The sequence below is a fragment of the Notechis scutatus genome, chromosome 4 (genome assembly GCF_049901735.1).
Source record: "Notechis scutatus isolate UNSWTSFEM ecotype Mainland chromosome 4, rNotScu1.2, whole genome shotgun sequence".
Classification (NCBI taxonomy): Eukaryota; Metazoa; Chordata; class Lepidosauria; order Squamata; family Elapidae; genus Notechis; species Notechis scutatus.
Genome location: NC_142012.1, coordinates 139,314,454 through 139,332,090, shown reverse-complemented (window position 1 = coordinate 139,332,090; position 17,637 = coordinate 139,314,454). Strand labels below are relative to the sequence as shown.

Genomic DNA, 17,637 nt, shown 5'->3' with positions numbered 1-17,637 from the left:
GTATATCCAATATACAATTTTTTCCCCATAATGGTTAATTATATTTTGGAGATTCTCTCTATTCTTTCTATAGGGATATCATATTGGAACATAGAATGTAGGGCTAAATGTAAAATAAAATGTGCTGGTATTTAAAACAGAAGATGAAGAAAAAAAGATGAAAAGTAAACTATTGGGGGAACTCTTTATAGCAATTGTTGCCTCACTGCCATCTTGGCTCTTCCTAAAATGTTATGACACGTAATTTATATTAATCTGTTCTGGCATATTTGTAATAGGAAGAAAAATAACTTATTTATATAAATATTGAGAATGGGCATTGTTGGGACGGAAAAGGAATGAAAGGCATTAAAACACATATTGTTGCATGCATAGTGCTTTGTATAAAATATATGTGAAGAAATAACATAAGAGTTTTTGATACATTGGCCATGCAGAAATTGCTATTAAGAATTCCAAAATAAATCAAGGGCAAAAGGTGCAGGTGGCTGATGGAAAATTTAACTTTTAGAATTTTTTTCTGTCATAAATCATTTTTCAAAATTATTGGGCTTTACAGCATTTTCACTAAATACACCGCCTCTTTTTTATATCTTTCGGTAAAATAAGCAAACAATCTTAGCAGCAGCATTCACCCATGACTTTAAGTAGTCAGATGTCAAATGTATTGGAAAATGTTTATTCATGGTTCTAACCAAACTATGAAGCAGCTGGGAAAAGAGTGGGAATCTTGGCAATTGCATTGCAGCTTCCCAGAGAGGGCAACATATTTCAGACAGTTACCCAAAATAAGATTGTTCTGAACTATATGGAAGAAGGAAAAAAAGGTTCAGGATAACCACACTGTTTTCTCCAAGGTTATCATTAGCTACAGATCATCTTCTCAACAACCTTTCCTCCCTTCAAAAGAAGAAATTGATGTTGGGTCTAAGGATGGCTTCTTGAGGAAGAGGTGATGCACTGCCCCTTTCCCTTCCCTCAGAAATATTGATACTATGGCATGGACTCAACTGTGGGTTTTAAGATCCAGAAGGAGCCTATATTTAGTAAATAACTTGCTGAGTTAACAGCACAGATAACCTTGTCCACTTCCTTTGGAGTTATTATTATCCTACCTGCATTCTGATGTAGACTTGTAAAATACACTACTTACTACCTTTAAGAAACACCATTGGGGTACTAACATTCTTAACTAAAAATACTAGTTTTCACTTTTTCCTCTTTGAAATATAAAGCTTAAAGAAAAATATTTGCATCTGGAAAGGTTTGCTGAAGCAGAAATGTTTTAAAACACATGAACCTTCATTTAGGTGGATGTTTAAAACACTCTTTTTTAATTTGGTGTTTCTATGGTTACAGTTGTACAGCAATAGTTTGTTCCTTTCTTGGAGTTATTTTTTTCCAAGTCATATAAAATAGCTGAAAAAATATTTGGTAAGTTGTAGAGGATGGAGGGAAAAAAACAAATAGCTTGGTAATTAAAATGCTTTATTGATGTTTTCTTTCTTTAGTTAAGCCTTGAGTGGGATGGCTGATCAGCAAAGCCAGGAATCTATAATTATAATTTGAACTGTTATTTTTAGTATGCAAGTTTTCAGTATAGCTGGTTCAGTTGGGAAACTTTTTATTCCCATTAGTCATTGAATTGGGCATGTTGAGCATGACTGATTGTTTTCTCTCTTTCTTTCTCTCTCTCTCTCTCTCTGTGTCTCTCCCTCCCTCCCCTCTGCTGTAGATTAATAAATCAATTATCTTTCTGGTATACATGACTATTGAAAGTATTGCAAGGAAACATTTTCTAGATTTCACCAAAACAAATTTCTTGCCTCTGCAGCAGATGTCAGCAACATTATGTATATAGCTCCCTCTGCATCCCTAGACATTTTTATGACTCCAAAAGATACCTGCCCCATCTTAGCTTTTTTTAAAAAGAATGAAGGAAATGAGGAAACCCAGGTAGAGCTTGTTCAACCCTTCCATGATTCATTCAGCCATTTATCCAAGCCTGTGGTCCAATTATGCCAAATGCACATTCATCCTTTATATGTATCCTAGATGCCTAGACAGACAGGAGAGTTCATAATGAGTATTAAATGTAAATTTTAAGGGTGAGGGAGGAAGAAACTTATCTGGCCTTGCCAATACATTCTCCTCAGTGCTTCTCTTGATGGTAGAAAAAAATCATTGTCTGGAAACAATGGGCAGGGGCACAGCTGGAAAATGTTGCAAACTAGAAAATCTGCAAATACAGACAACATAGAACTGGACAAATACTATATTATTAATATAATTGTTTATTAAACAACAATGCATATTATTCAGAATGTGTGCAAAAATAGGATTTGTGCCTGGTACATAAATGATTACAGGAGTCTACAACTTACAACCACAATTAAGATCAGAAACTTTGTTGTTAAGTGGTATGGTCATTAAACAAAGCTTCACATGACCATACCCAATTTAGATCCTTTTTTGCTATGGTTATTAAGCAAATTACCAATGTCATTTAGCAGGACATCACATGATTGTGATTTAAAAGCTCACTTGGCTTCTAAGAAGCTAAGTCAATGGGAAAGCTGGCAAGGAAGGTTGCCAATCATGATCATGATCTGATGTTTCACTTAATGACCATAATGATTTGCTTAACAATCATGATTGTAAAATGTCATAAAATCAGGTTATGTGATGCCTTCTTAATTACCATACCACTCAAAATTTTCTGATCTCAAGTGTGATTGAAGTAGAGGACCTATATTGTAACCTTAAACAAAAGGTAAAGCGACAAAGGTGATACCAAAAGAGAAAAAAACTTGTGGGAGGATGGTTTTGTTAAGTATACTTAAGAAGGAAGCTGCCAGAAGTCTGACTGAAAGGACAGATGCGGTAACAACCAGCACCTGCAGCTTTATGCTAGACAGGGTGCATGTAGAACAGTTTTCAGCAGTCACTGAGAAATCTATGAAATGAAAAATATTGTTCATTGTGCATTTTTTCATTTAGAGAATGCATATCAGAAAGTTATAGAACATTTTATGTAAATATGGAGTTGAATATTAGTTGGTGAATGTGATAATAGAGCTTCTGATAGAAATAAAGCATGTGAGAATAAACAGGATACTTAGTGAAAGTTCAACACTTGAGCAAGTAGTATAACAAAGAAGCATGATGTCCTCTTGGTTATTTAATATAGTTATGGGTAAATGTACAAGAGATGCTAATGGTGACATTAGAGATGTGTGAGATCTGAATCTGAATGAGTTGGAGTAAATATTGGAATATATGACATAAAGTGAATATGCAACTAAAAATTAATGTATCCAAGATCAACCTAGTTGTGTCTGACAGGGAAATGGACTAAGCTGTTGCAAATTACATATCAATAACAAAAATTAGAGTAAGCCATTGAACTTGTATATCTTGGTGGAATATTTATTAAAAATGGAAAAACAAAGGATGGATAAATTTTAAGGTATACAAATATCATTAGAAAAAATATTAGGTAGAATGTTTCTACAAGCACAATAAAACGAGTGGAAAGATAGAAACAAAACAGAGCCATTTATTGCTTCTGTTTTATCCAAGTAAAAGTTGGGTAAGTCACAAGGAACATAAACATACATTAAATTCAGAAGAAATTGGGTACTTAAGATACAATAAAACAAAAGGATATGGTCAAGAATTAATGAATGCTGATTGAATATGGACTAAACAGTAGAAAAGGAATATGCTGACTTAGTTTGGTTACATAGAATAAATGAGAATCAATTTGGAAAACAAATATAGGAAGTAATGATGAATGGATTAAGAGGAAAGGGAAGATGAAAAAACTCATGGTCAGATAGAGTTGACGAGATGTTCAGAAAGAAAAAACTGAAGTTAAAAAAATCAAAAGGAAATGTATAAAGCAATTATCTGGACACAGGGTAAACCACAATTGTTTCTAAAAATGAAAAACATAAAGCGGTATAGTGAATTGTGTTGGCATAAACTAGATTTAGCTCAGTGGTGCGATTCAACATTTTTTACTACTGGTTCTGTGGGCATGGCTTGGTGGGCATGGCAGGGGAAGGATACTGTAACATCTCTAGTCAGAGGTGGTATTTGCTGGTTCTCTGAACTATTCAAAATTTCCACTACCGGTTCTCCAGAACTGGTCAGAACCTGCTGAATAATACCTCTGATTTAGATGCATTTCTTTTTCCTGTCCTTAATTTTGTTTACCTTAAAAAGGCATAGCATTATTGGTATGTATGGCCTTTAATTCATTTAGTCAAAAAAAAAATCTGAGCATAACATTTTTTTTTTATTTCCTCTAGTGACAGTCCTAGCTATTTTTCATGAGCTTCATGTTGATACAGATCTTTATACTCTCCTTTTTGGAGAAAGTGTCCTTAATGATGCTGTGGCTATAGTACTCACACAGTAAGTACAAAGTCTCTTTTCTTAAAGTAAGTCAATAATGGATGTTCCTTAGTGTTTGTAAATTATGATTTTCTCATACATATAACAAGATAAATTTGAACTGTTGCTAAATAATACTCATATGTTAACATTCACTGTTTGGTGCCTTTAAAGTAATATATTTATTTTAATTCTTATTACCTCATTAAACATTTGTCTAAGATAAATGAAGCTGCAATGATTCATTGTTGACTGTGCAGTCAAATTTCCACGAAGTACCTGCAAAATAGGAGGCATTGTTTTATTTTAAATCATAAGAAGGTGCATGCTGATATGCCTTTAGACCATTAAATTAATTATGAAATCTGCTAGTGAATTCTACCCCACAATGGGGAATCAATGGATCTGAATGAATAGGACTAAATAAACTATAATTTCTCCTCTGTTGAATTTTATCTTGTATACTTTGAAGAACATTCACACATTTGTTTAAAAATTACTAAACTTTTATACACAAGCTTTTATTCCTCATAAACATTATACCTGAGTTCACAGAATGGGCAAAGTATAATATGGTTTATTGGGCTTTGCTTTTGTGTATTATCTGTCAATTTTTATTTTGTTTGTGTAAGCAAACTATGGGTAGAAGTCATGTATAATCTCAGTCATAAAGTGTATCTGTGTATGCTTGCACATGTTTTTTAGAATATTTAAATAACAATGTTGCAAGATTGCAACAGAAAATAAAATTTTCATGTTCACAGTTTTATTTGGTCTATGAATTAACTCTGACTAGAAGGTAATCTCCAAATATCTTGTTGTTATGGAATGTTTTTTTCCTTTCCAGAGGACAGAGGGAAGGGATGGTGGCTGTGTTAACATAATCTCACAGATTACCCAATTATATACTTGTATCACGTTGTATCATGTTTTACATAAAATTATGAACGTATATAATTCATATCATTGTTGTGGAGATATCAGTTACACATATTTTGAAATCATCATAGCGTCTACCAAACATCTATGCTTCTATATGTAGGTCATGTGAAGTATTGTTTCCCCAGAGGATTTTTATTGATAAAAGAGCAGAAAAATATGGGATCCCATATTTTTATATTTTCTCTTTATTATGGTTTTTAAAAGAACAGTGGGAAGTACAATTTGTTATAAATGGTGGACAATGTGGATTTCAATTCCAGCCTCCAAATAATTCTTTAAACATAGCAATATGCACTATTTTTCAATGAGTAACTTAGTAAGAGCAAAATTAAAATAATACATTCTTTTAATATATTAAGTTACAGATAGACCATGTTATATAATATTACATAAATTTCACTTGTTTCAACATCCAATTACATTTCCATGGTCTTTTTAGATAACTATAAGACAATTTTGAAAAAAAATAAGTTGAGAAAACTGAAAATAGCATTTAAATGTTTCTATAAATGTAACTCAGAATTCACATATGCATTCAGATGTCAAATTCAGATTTGTAGATGTCCTCTAACCAGGTAAGCCATCAATATAATTAATACATTTAAACACTTTAAAAGCTTTTGATTTCTTAAGAAAGGTCAGAATAAAATGTCATTCTCTAATGCTGCAGTTCAAGGGCCATAAAAAATATGACCACTGCAATAGAAGGTATAAAATACTCCTAAATGTATTTTGAAACTTCTGTAAAAAATTGTCTGTCACACATTTAGAATATTTTATATCCCAGTATTCTTTTTTTTTCAACATTTCTCATAAACATTCAAATTAATAATACTTCTAGATTAATTCTTTTGCCACATGTACCAATCTATGAATTCCCAATTTCATGCACATTATAATAATTCAGATTTTCTAACATACATTTTTGCTCTTCCATTCATAGTAAAACCTATATCTTCACTTCCATGCAACTTGGTTCCATAAGATCAGATCCCATTCATTCAGGATTGATACAATCGTTACAGTTGTTGTGACCCACTGGCGGAGCCGGCAGCAGAGTTGGACAGTAGTAAGGAGGTTTGGGAAGAACCTGGGCCAATCTTGGAAGCTGAGGAAGGCTCAGACGAGGGAGCTGCATCAGAGGCACAGATGGGGCCTGGGCAGGCTGACAGTCATCAGCAGCTTTCGGACTCAAGATAGCAGTGAGGCTGGGGAGCAGCTGGAACAGGTTCTCAACCTGCACATGCGCAGAGCTGCTAAAAGAAAGGAGCAGTTAAGAACTCAGGGTCAATGTGGGAGCAAGGCCACAAGTAGATTATGAATGGCCCCTACCATCAGGATTAAGAGGAGCAAAAGGGGAGGGAGCTTTTGCAGGAAACAACTCACTCATTCGGTCATTTGTTTGTTCCAGCCTTGTGGAGATTTGTCTGTAAACCCAGCCTTCCTTGCCAACAGTGAGTGTGGAACTATTTACCAGGCAGCATCCCAGGATTGATGAAGGTCTGAGATAATTAGTTTACCTTCGTGAGACTATTTGTCGAGCTGTTGACTGACTGTGAATGGAAAAATTCACATTATTGTAAATAAAGAGGTTTTTGCCAGGACTCAGAATTGACTGAGTGCTTTTTGGTGAGGCCTAAAACAGTTATCTTAGTTGCCAAATATATGGCACCTACATTTTTTGTTCTTTTTCATTACCAGGTATTGATTTTTACTGCTGATCATAGTTTAGGTCAGTTGTAGTCAACCTGGTCCCTACCACCCACTAGTCGGCATTCCAGCTTTCATGGTGGGTGGTAGGGGTTTTGTCCTCTACTTTATAAATCACCATTACTGTGGAACCGGTGGGCAGTTTGAGAAAATTTTACTACTAACAGATATACAAAAGTGGGTGGTAGGTATAAAAAGGTTGACTACCCCTGGTTTAGGTGAATGAATATTTTTGCTTATTGCTTTTTAATAATATAGAGAAAGATAGTCTACATTATCAGTCTTAATAATGAATGCAATGTCCCCTTTAATTCAAAGCATACTCATACTATTTTACAGTATGCAAGGTAATGTTTCTAATTTAGAAATTGCCATCCAAATTGGAAGTGCAGGCTGAGATACATACATTTGTGATTGTTTTATATTTTATTATTATCAGTTCTCTTGAGTGTTATTTTAAGGAAGAATAAGTCTAATATACAAATAAATAGATGTACAATAGATATTTGTACATCTAATATACAAATAATGGAAAAGTGCATGAAGAAAATGCATGAGAAGCTACTCATATTTTTGTGTGGCCTGGAACCTAGAATTCATTTATATTCACATTTTGCATTTTCGTTATATTGTAATCCTATTACAACAATAAGGCTTTAAGAAAGAAATTGTCTTATAGAATAGGAGATATTCATATATAATTGATTTATATGAACTGAACAACAGACCCTGAATTTCAGCAGTAACTATAGGCAAGGCCATTATATTAATGGTTCTATTTGACATGGGGGTGGGGGAATTGCCTACATAAGAATCAAAAACTAAAGCTTCTACTGGATTCTAAGCTTAAGATAAATAGAAAGGAAATAATGTACGCTGCAAATACAAACGTTTTGGTATTGCTTTGTCTTGATTTAATGTTAGTCTTGTGTAGTTTAGAATTTTGACTACAGATTCTGCAAAACCATTTGAGCTATTTTTGTAATGTTAAGCATCCAGCGTTACTAATAATATAATCATTTCAAAATCATATTCAAATAATGGTCATCTGTACTTCCTGTTCAGTTTGGAAAGAATTATCCTTCAAGATTTAAGTTAATAATTTAAATGAAAAAGAAGGAAGAAATGATCAAATTTTCAGCTGAGAAAATTGGGTGTAATAGTTAATAAACTGGAAGACAAATAAAATTCAAAATAAAGTTGTGAGATTGAAAAAAGATGGGTGGAGGGACAAATTTAAATTTAAGAAAGAAAAATACAATTTTTCCCTTAAGTAATGGACACCAAATGTAAAAATATGGTATGAGTAATTCTTGGTTACTAATGGTAATTACAAACTAAGTGTGATGAAACTATAGTGTGATGTAGCTACCAAAAAACAAAACCAATATCATGAAGTTTTAGACTGCATCAGTGGAAAAATGTTTTTTAAATCAAAGGAAACAGTCATTTCATTTTATTCTGTTTTGGTCAGTTCCTATTTGAATATTGAGCACTGTTCTGACCATCGTATTTCAACAAATTATCAAAACTGGACCAGCATCATAAAATCAATATAAGACTAGAAATTAAATCTTAGGATGATAAGTTCAAAGAGCAGATTAAATGTAGCTCTACATTTAATCTGCTCTTTGAATTTATCATCCTAAGATTTGGGATGATATAATACATGTAGATATAAGGGGAAAAAAGGAGAACAATCTAAACTACTAGATACTCTTAGGGAGTTAGAAAAAACACTAGAAAAAACACCACATAATAAGACAGCAAATATGGAGAGGATAATGATTAGACATAAATTGAACATGTTAGCACAAGGTGTGTGGTTATAGGACATGAAAAAGATAAAACAGAATTATTTTGAACACGCGAATAAGCCGGGAAGGTGGCTAGCCTATAGACTTAAGAAAGAAAAAGAAAGAAAAGCAATCCAACAATTGAAGGACGCTGATGGTACGCTACAAAATCAAACTGAAAAGAAAAAACATAATGTTAAAAAAAATTGAGGAATTATATAGTAGGAAAGACATACCAGAGGGAAATATCCAACATTACTTAGAAGGAAAAGGGCTACCTATGATCCCGGAAGAGGATAAAGAAAAGATAAACAGGGAAATAACATTAAGAGAATTGCAAGAGGCAATCCTGAAACAGAAAAACAATAAGACACCGGGACCAGATTGTCTCCTTGGGGAACTGTATAAAACACTCCAAGGAAAACTAGAAATGCAATTATTAGAACTCTATAATGAGGTACTGATGACAGCAAAATTACCTAAGTCATGGGGGGGAGACATACATAACATTGATCCCAAAAGAAGATTCGGACCATCAATTAATTCAAAATTACAGGCCCATATCCCTTTTAAATGTTGATTATAAAATATTTATGTCCATAATGGCAGAAAGATTGAAAAAAACCCTTAATCATATAATTCATAGCGACCAAAATGGATTCTTACCAAATAGACAAATTAAAAATAATACCAGAATGGTATTGAATATAATAGAATATTATGAAGCAAACCCAGGAAAATAATTGGCAATGGTCTTCCTCGATGCGCAAAAGGCATTTGACAATGTTAATTGGCAGTTCATAACACAACAATTAAAAAGCATGCAATTTGGCAATAAATTTATTAAATTGATTTCGACAATTTATACGACACAGATGGCCAGTGTAATAATGAATGGTGACAGAATGGAAACATTTAAGATCAACAAGGGAGTAAGGCAGGGATGCCCACTGTCACTCCTTCTCTTTATTCTTACCTTAGAAAACTTATTAGAAAACATTAGGAAAAATGTAGAAATCAAAGGGGATTTAATTAAAAAGTAGCATTATAAGGTACAGGCATTTGCCGATGATATAGTATTTTTTCTGGAAGATCCAGAGGATACAGGAGTAAAATTAATAAAGGAAATAGAGGAATTTGGCAAGGTCGCAGGCCTTAAGATTAATAAAAACAAAATTATTGACTAAAAATTTAAAAGATAAGCAAAAAAAAAGAATTAGAAGGAAAATTGGGAATGCAACGTGTGCAAAAGGTAAAATATTTAGGCATTTGGTTAACAGCAAGATGCTCTTCAATCAAAAATGATAACTATGACAAATTAATAATACAAATCAAAAAAGAATTGGAAATGTGGGAGAAATTACAGCTATCACTACTGGGGAAAATTGTGACAATTAAAATGCCTATCCTACCAAAAATACATATCTTTTTCAAACTGTACCAATAAGATTGGATAAAACCTTTTTTAGAGAATTAGATTGAATAATAAGTAAATTTGTTTGGAATGGGAAAAAAGCTAGGATAAAAATTAAATTGTTACAGGACAAAAGAGAAAGGGGTAGCTTTGACTGGGAAATGTATTATCAGGCTGCGGCCATGGTATGGATTAAAGATTGGATCAACCTGGAAAATAGAAGAGTATTGTCGATAGAGGGTCACGACTTGCAGAGAGGGTGGCATAGTTTCCTATGGGAGGGGAAATGTAAACAGCATGCATATTTTCAGAGACACATGATTAGAGATTCATTAATTCAGACATGGAACAAGATTAAAAAGAATCATTATACTAAAATACCGAACTGGTTGTCAACTATGGAAGCACAAATATACCCAAATGCAATGGATCTGGAAGAAAAAAGGAGTTACAAAAACCTATTAGACCCACAAGGAAGATTAAAAACGAGACAAGAATTACAGCAACAAAATATAAAGATAGATTGGTGGCCATACATGCAAATCCATGCGAGATATCAGAAGGACAAAAAACAATTTGGTTTCTGTATGGAAAAGCATCAATTAGATAAAATTCTACAAGAAATGGAAAAGAAAATGATTTCAAGAATATATAACTTTCTACTAGATTTTAAAATGGAAGAGGAGATGGTCAAAGAGACGATGGTGGTATGGGCGACAAATGTTGGCCATAATATAGACCTGGAAAACTGGGAGAGAATGTGGGGATCAAATTACAAACTAATTACATCCACAGCATACAAGGAAAATCAATACAAAATGTTCTACAGATGGCACCTTCCTCCCGCTAGATTGGCAAAAATGTTTAATTCAGACCCAAATTGTTGGAAATGTGGAAAAGAAAAAGGCACTTATTTTCATACCTGGTGGACATGCCAGGAAGTGAAAAAATATTGGAATACAATTAGACAATGGATAGAAGAAATCACGAATCAGAAAATTGAATTTAATTCAGAAACTTTTTTATTAGGTATAATAACACAAAAATGCAATAAAACAGATATATTATGTTACATATATTAACAGCTGCAAGGATTTCGTACGCACAACTCTGGAAGGAAAAAAGGGTTCCACCGGAAGGCAAGGTTATAAAAAAATAATAGATTGTGTAGAGATGGACAGGCTAATGATGAAAATAAAAGACAGAGAAGATTCAATTTATTATAGGGCCTGGGATGCCTGGTATGAGTGGTTTAGAAATAAAAAGAAAATAAAATGTCAGTTAGGAAAAGAATAAGGGAATATGTAAATATGTAAATATACCATGGAGAAGATTAAGATGTAAGGATAAAATATATTGATTTATTGTAAGAGTAAGATGCAATGGTAAAGGAATAAGTAAATACATATACTGAAAAATGTGAGGAAATGCAAAAGATGTCTTGATGTTGATAACAATGTATAAAGTTTTGTTTTATGTTTTTAAAATTTGGAAACTTAATAAAATTTATTGTAAAAAAAATGAATGTAGCTCTAAAAAATACTACTGAGGGGGGATATGATAGCATTCTTCAAGAAATACAATGTCACACATTTTAAAAAATCTGTTCTTACTTGTTCCGTAGTACAGGTTTATAATAATTTATTTAAGTTATAGGAAAGCAGTTTCTAGTTAGTTGGTAGAAAAAGATTGGTAATAAAAGAGGTTTCACCATAATCCAGGGAGGTGAGGGGCTTCCATTTCTGAATTGCTCAGGTAGAGGCTGAATAAATATGTCTCATCTGTCATAGATGCATACAGTACACTGGGATTTCTTCCCTGAGCCTAAGGTTGCTGTCAGTGATTTAACTGGTCCTTCTGTGATTCTGTGCATGGAAGGTTGGAAATAATTGATAATATCTTGTATCTAATGCCTTGTGCTCAAAATATGATCATTTGAACACATCTGGAAAATTCTAAAAAATATATTACAACCAGTTCTTATCATAAATAATTTGCAACAGATTTTGCATGAATTTCATAAATCCAAAACCACTTGAGGTAATATGAAAAACTGGTCGTGATTGTTGTTGTTTTCTTTTCTGTTTGGGTTCTGGTCAAATATGAATCCCTTGTATAGTGATTTAAGAAGCCAAGGAAGTTCAACAACGCAATATGTTTCCAGAGAAATGGCATGTGGTAGTTTATATAGGATACAGGTAACTGATCTGCAAGAATTCTGGAAGCAAAATTTCCAGCTGCTAATAGTTTTTTTGCCTACAATATTACCATTTTTATTCTTCTGCTTGAGATTTTAAATTAACATTTAGCCCTGAGCTTTGGATTTGGCTGAACAGAGAATAATATGGCCCAAAATTATAAATGTATAATGTCAAATACAAAGTAACCAGAAACCAAATCTGGAATGGAATCAACTGACTAATGTTACTTCCAATCACAAGAAATGAGGTCCAGTTTGGTACAGAGTTGAAGGCACCAGATTAGAGGGACAAATAGGGAGACTGTGAGCTCTAATCCAGCCAGATGGGTGATCTCTTGATCTCTTCTCCAGCCCTAAGAAACCCCACGAAGAAGACAGTACCAAATCACTTATAAAATTTTGCAAACAAAAATTTTGCCTTCCAGGAATCAACATTAATTCAACACACACACACACACACACACACACACACAGAGAGAGAGAGAGAGAGAGAGAGAGAGAAAGTCTTTATAAGCCACAGCTCCTAGAAATTTTCACAGAATTATAGAAATATGTTACTTCTGCAGCATCCTACCAGTGATATAATATATAATGAAAATTTTATGTAAATTTCCGTACTTTCTATTATACTGTTTCCTATGTGAGATACCACTTGGTAAGGTGCCAGGAGCTTCATAAATCCTATCATTGCCTTGAATTTGCTCACATTATACCTATCCTACTAGAAGAGATATGGACTAATTATCTAATCAGAGTATTTACAATAAACTAGAGTACCCTAAGAAAGAGGACATATAATGAACAGTGCAATCCATTTGAAGTGCTCATTCATATGGAAATATTGGAATAAAAGTTAAACCAGTTTTTCACACAGAAAAATGCACACATTCTGTCTATCTGAACTTTGGAATAATTTATCCTCACAATATGGAAAACATTTCTTCAAAATTTTAATAAAAGTTTACTTTCTCAGTATGTTTTATAAGCTAAACCTATGCAACCAGAAAGCTATACTGTTGAATTAAGTGGGAAGCATACTCTGTATGTTGTAAATTTGTTATCATAAAGATTTGGTATAGCTTTGCTTCTGAGAAACAAAGCATTTTTGATGTTCTTTGACATTATGGTTTTTGCAAATATGATCTCCTGCACAAAGACTTTTAGCATTGCTCTACTTTTTTTAATTCAGTTGTGTCCAGTTATCAAAGACTGCTTAAACAAGTCCCTGCAGTTTTCTTGGCAAAGTTTTTCAAAAGTGGTTTGCTATTGCCTCCTCTGTAGGCCTGACAGAAAGTTACTGGCTCAAGATCATCTAGCTGACTTTAAGTCTAAAGTGGGACTAGAACCGATGCTTTCCCAGTTTTTAGCCTAATGCCTTAACCAGTACACCAAATTGACCCATTTTACACCACATTTTTACACCACTAGTGGCAGTTTAAATGGCCCAAACTACCTGCTCTTTTACTAGCATAAATTTTCATTTAGACAGTACAGCTTAGAAAATCAAAGTCTCTCTCTCTCTCTCTCTTTTTTTCCTACAAGGGCAGGAAATCAGACAACAGCATCCAAGTTTACATGCTTCAGTTTGGGAAAGCAGTTTTTTTTCACAGACCTTATTTTTAAAAATAACAATTAATGTTTAGCAGCTCCATAATAAAACTATGTAAAATTAAAATATATAAAAGGCAACGCTATATGAATCAAGTACAACTTCCTGTGAGTCATATACACAAACAATGTCTTTTAAAGTGCATCTTAGCAGAAATTGTTGCCAAAAATCTAACTTAGTATTTCAATAACAAAAATTTAAATGATTTATCACTGAGTCTTGGTCTCCCTCTTTTAAATAATTGATTTTATCTGATCAGCTGCTCAAATTAATCAAGATTTTTTTGTTTTATATTTGTTAATTTTAAGGTTGAGCAAAACAGTTGTTACCTTAACAACTGCTATAAAAATGCTCACTTATAAATTTTGGCAAAAAAAAAATAGGAATGAACTTGCTGTCTATTTAATATAAGTATTCCTTTGTATATTAAAAGGATGACAATTTAAAGTTTGAAATAAGTTCATCCAAATCAGTAGGAACTTTGCTACATAACTATCAATACAATAAAAGTGTTACTTCTTTTGTCAGGTTATAATTATAAGTCACATTTGAATATCATATATGTAATTTTTATGATAGATTTTCCCTTTCCAAACAGACTTAAATGCTTCATGCTTTGATTCCTATTTCTGTGAAATGGTAGTTTTCCTACATTCTGCTTCTAACCTACTGATAAAAAAGAAAGTTGTCAAATTAAAGGACCTTGTAGAATTCTTTACAGATTCACTCAGTAACCTTTATATCAAGTGGGTGCATTTAAATAGTAACGATTATATAGAAGCTAAAACTAACCTCCAGCTGTGAATTCGAAATCAGAATGTATTCTTTCAACTTCTTGCCAATCAAGTGCCAGTATAAACTAAAACTAAAACTCAATGGGCAATGTTTTGATGGTAATTACAGCTAGCTCTTCTAAAAAGTATATAGGGTCAGCAGGGAAGTTTCAGAAGTGTAGATGTCATGCAAATTCAGAAGGAGCCAAATCTGAGGTTCTTTTCAAGTGGACCTGATTATCAGAGGATCTCCATTGGACAAGCAACTTTTAATTTGATTGTCTTCATTGGTCACCGCTCCTGATTTTGTACAATATCATCCATGGATCATGTGATGGCTATCAAACAAACAGTGTGTAAATATTCAAATGTTGTAATCCTGAAGGGTTCCATTGTTGCAAAACAAATAATGTATAAGAATAGGTATCTAAAAATATAGGAACTTTTGATTCAATGGGCTTTGAACAGCAGAACAGGGAGACATGTTTTCCAGAGTTTTTCTTGAAGTATCATATCTATCAACAACCTCCCTGGAATTACAGGGAGGAAAAAGAATGGGTGAAAATTATATTTCTTCTTAGTGTACTGACAAAATAACAAAATTGTTATTTATTTAACATCACTATTCCTTAAAACACAAATTTAGAAACCTCTAAATTTAATGAAGCCAAAATCATTTTTCTCAAAGATAAAACCATTTTATGCAATCTTTGATTCCTTATGGAGCAGGGTTTTTTTTTAAAGAAGACAACGAAGAATGTTACATTGGTCTGTTCTCTCCTATTTCTTTCCATGCTGCAAATCCAATATTTCTTCTGAAAGCTACACAATGGATGGCCTCATTCATACATCCAATATTTCACAATGTTTCTTTCTTTTTCCTTTGATGGTATTTCTGTAAGACATATCCAGTGAGTTCGTTCTCTTAGAATCTCATTCAGTTACACTTTTCCATGGCCAGACCTCACCACAAATCAAATAGATTGTGTTGACTTTATTAAATTGATGGTCCTTATTCATTGTTCTTCCACCAGTACCATATCTACACAGTATCTTAATGGGGCCAGTGAGGAAAATACATAGTAAATACATGTATGTATGTATGTATGTATGTATGTATGTATGTATGTATGTATGTATGTATATACATATATGTTATGTCTCACCTTCACAAGATAGATGAGAAGTCTAGACTTTAACCAAATACAAGCAGGCAAGAAGATTCAGTATTTACTGAGTTAATTCCTTTGAGCTGGCTATGTTCTTGGCAGTATCACACACGCGGCCTGCCAAGTCCGACAAGATAACAGAAACATAAATCACGAAAGCTTTCCAGAAACAGGATACACCGAAGCTCCACAGAAAAATTCACACTTTGTCCCGTACGGAGAACCCAGAGCAAACACACCCACTTTTATTCCCTGTGGGGTGTGTTACTAACTCAGCTCAGTCTCTGACTCGTCCACGCCTCCTGCGTAGCAGCTCACACTTTTTCCTGCGACGTTGCCTAGCATCAAGCCAGCATTCGTCTGCTTGATTCTCTGTCAAAGGCTGCTCCGATATGCCTTCCTCCTCCTCCTCCTGATTAGCCTCATGCTGTCCCTCTTGGTTATCTGCCAAAACCTGAGGCATAATCAGGGAGGAAGGCATTGCCGAAGAGGAAGGTCCTGGGGAGGAAGGCATTCCCAATTCCACCTTCTCCTCCTCTTCCAAATCCTCTTCCTCTAAGAATGCAGACTCAGGACTCGGAGCCACAACACATATACATACATACACATACACACACACACACACACACACATATACATGTTGTGGCCCCGATTCCCGAGCCTGTGCTGTCAGAGGAAGAGGACTTGGAAGATGAGGAGGAGGAACTGGGAATGCCTTCCTCCCCAGGACCTTCCTCTCTGGCAATGCCTTCCTCCCTGATAATGCCTCAGGTTTCATCAGACAACCGAGAGGAACGTCCTGAGGCACCCTGATCCGCATCGTCCTTTTGTGATGGAGAGGGATGCGTCCAACGTGGCTATTGGGGCGGTGCTGTTGCAAGCCCCAGTGGATAGCGTCACTCTTTTTCCATGCACGTATTATTCCCAGAAACTCACTCCTTCTGAACGCAATTACACCGTCTGGGAAAAAGAGTTGCTGGCTATCAAGGCTGCGTTTGAGGCTTGGCGACATCATCTCGAGGGGGCCCGGCACAAGGTGGAGGTCCGGACGGACCATCGGAATTTAGAACATTTGTCAACGGCGAGAAAGTTGAACCAGCGGCAGATCCAGTGGTCGTAGCTTTTGCCCAGTTCAATTTTTCTGTGACTTATATCCCCAGTGGTCACAATCGGAAAGCGGATGCCCTGTCCCGCAAACCCGACTACCTTTGCCCCGAGGACCCCCTTCCTCTGCGGATGGTGCTGCCAGCAGAATCCTTGGCCGCAGTCCAGGAACCAGTGGACTTGCGGACTCAGGTGCAAGAGGCACAGCACCTAGATGCTTGGTCGCAGCAGAGGATGGGGGAGATTGGACCTGAATCCCCATGGACTTTGGAGGAGGGCTTACTCAAGCATCGGGGCCAGTTGTACGTACCCATGGGGCCGCTTCGAGCCCTTATTATGACTCAGTGTCACGACAACCCTGCAGCCGGCCATTTTGGGTATTTTAAGACCCTCCATCTTGTAACGCGGACTTTTTGGTGGCCTCGAGTATGGCATGATGTCCACGCCTATGTCATGTCCTGTGTACCGTGCAGGCAAGCGAAAGCCGCAACGGGTGCACCTCCTGGTCTCCTCCAACCT

General features: G+C 34.8%; 1 protein-coding gene and 1 long non-coding RNA gene across 2 annotated transcripts in view; one reads left to right on the top strand and one right to left on the bottom strand.

Annotated features, from left to right (window-relative positions):
- Positions 1 to 17,637, top strand: part of SLC9A9 (solute carrier family 9 member A9) — a 242,481-nt gene that overhangs the window by 56,965 nt on the left and 167,879 nt on the right. The window contains exon 6 of the mRNA XM_026664681.2: positions 4,317 to 4,422. Within this exon, the coding sequence (XP_026520466.1) occupies positions 4,317 to 4,422 (106 nt within the window). The remainder of the gene's footprint in view (positions 1 to 4,316; positions 4,423 to 17,637) is intronic.
- LOC148130941 (uncharacterized) overlaps positions 6,002 to 17,637 on the bottom strand; it is a 38,180-nt gene continuing 26,544 nt past the window's right edge. The window contains exons 2-3 of the long non-coding RNA XR_015749483.1: positions 6,730 to 6,896; positions 6,002 to 6,596 (exon numbers count right to left, since the gene is read on the bottom strand). This is a non-coding gene — a long non-coding RNA (uncharacterized LOC148130941). The remainder of the gene's footprint in view (positions 6,597 to 6,729; positions 6,897 to 17,637) is intronic.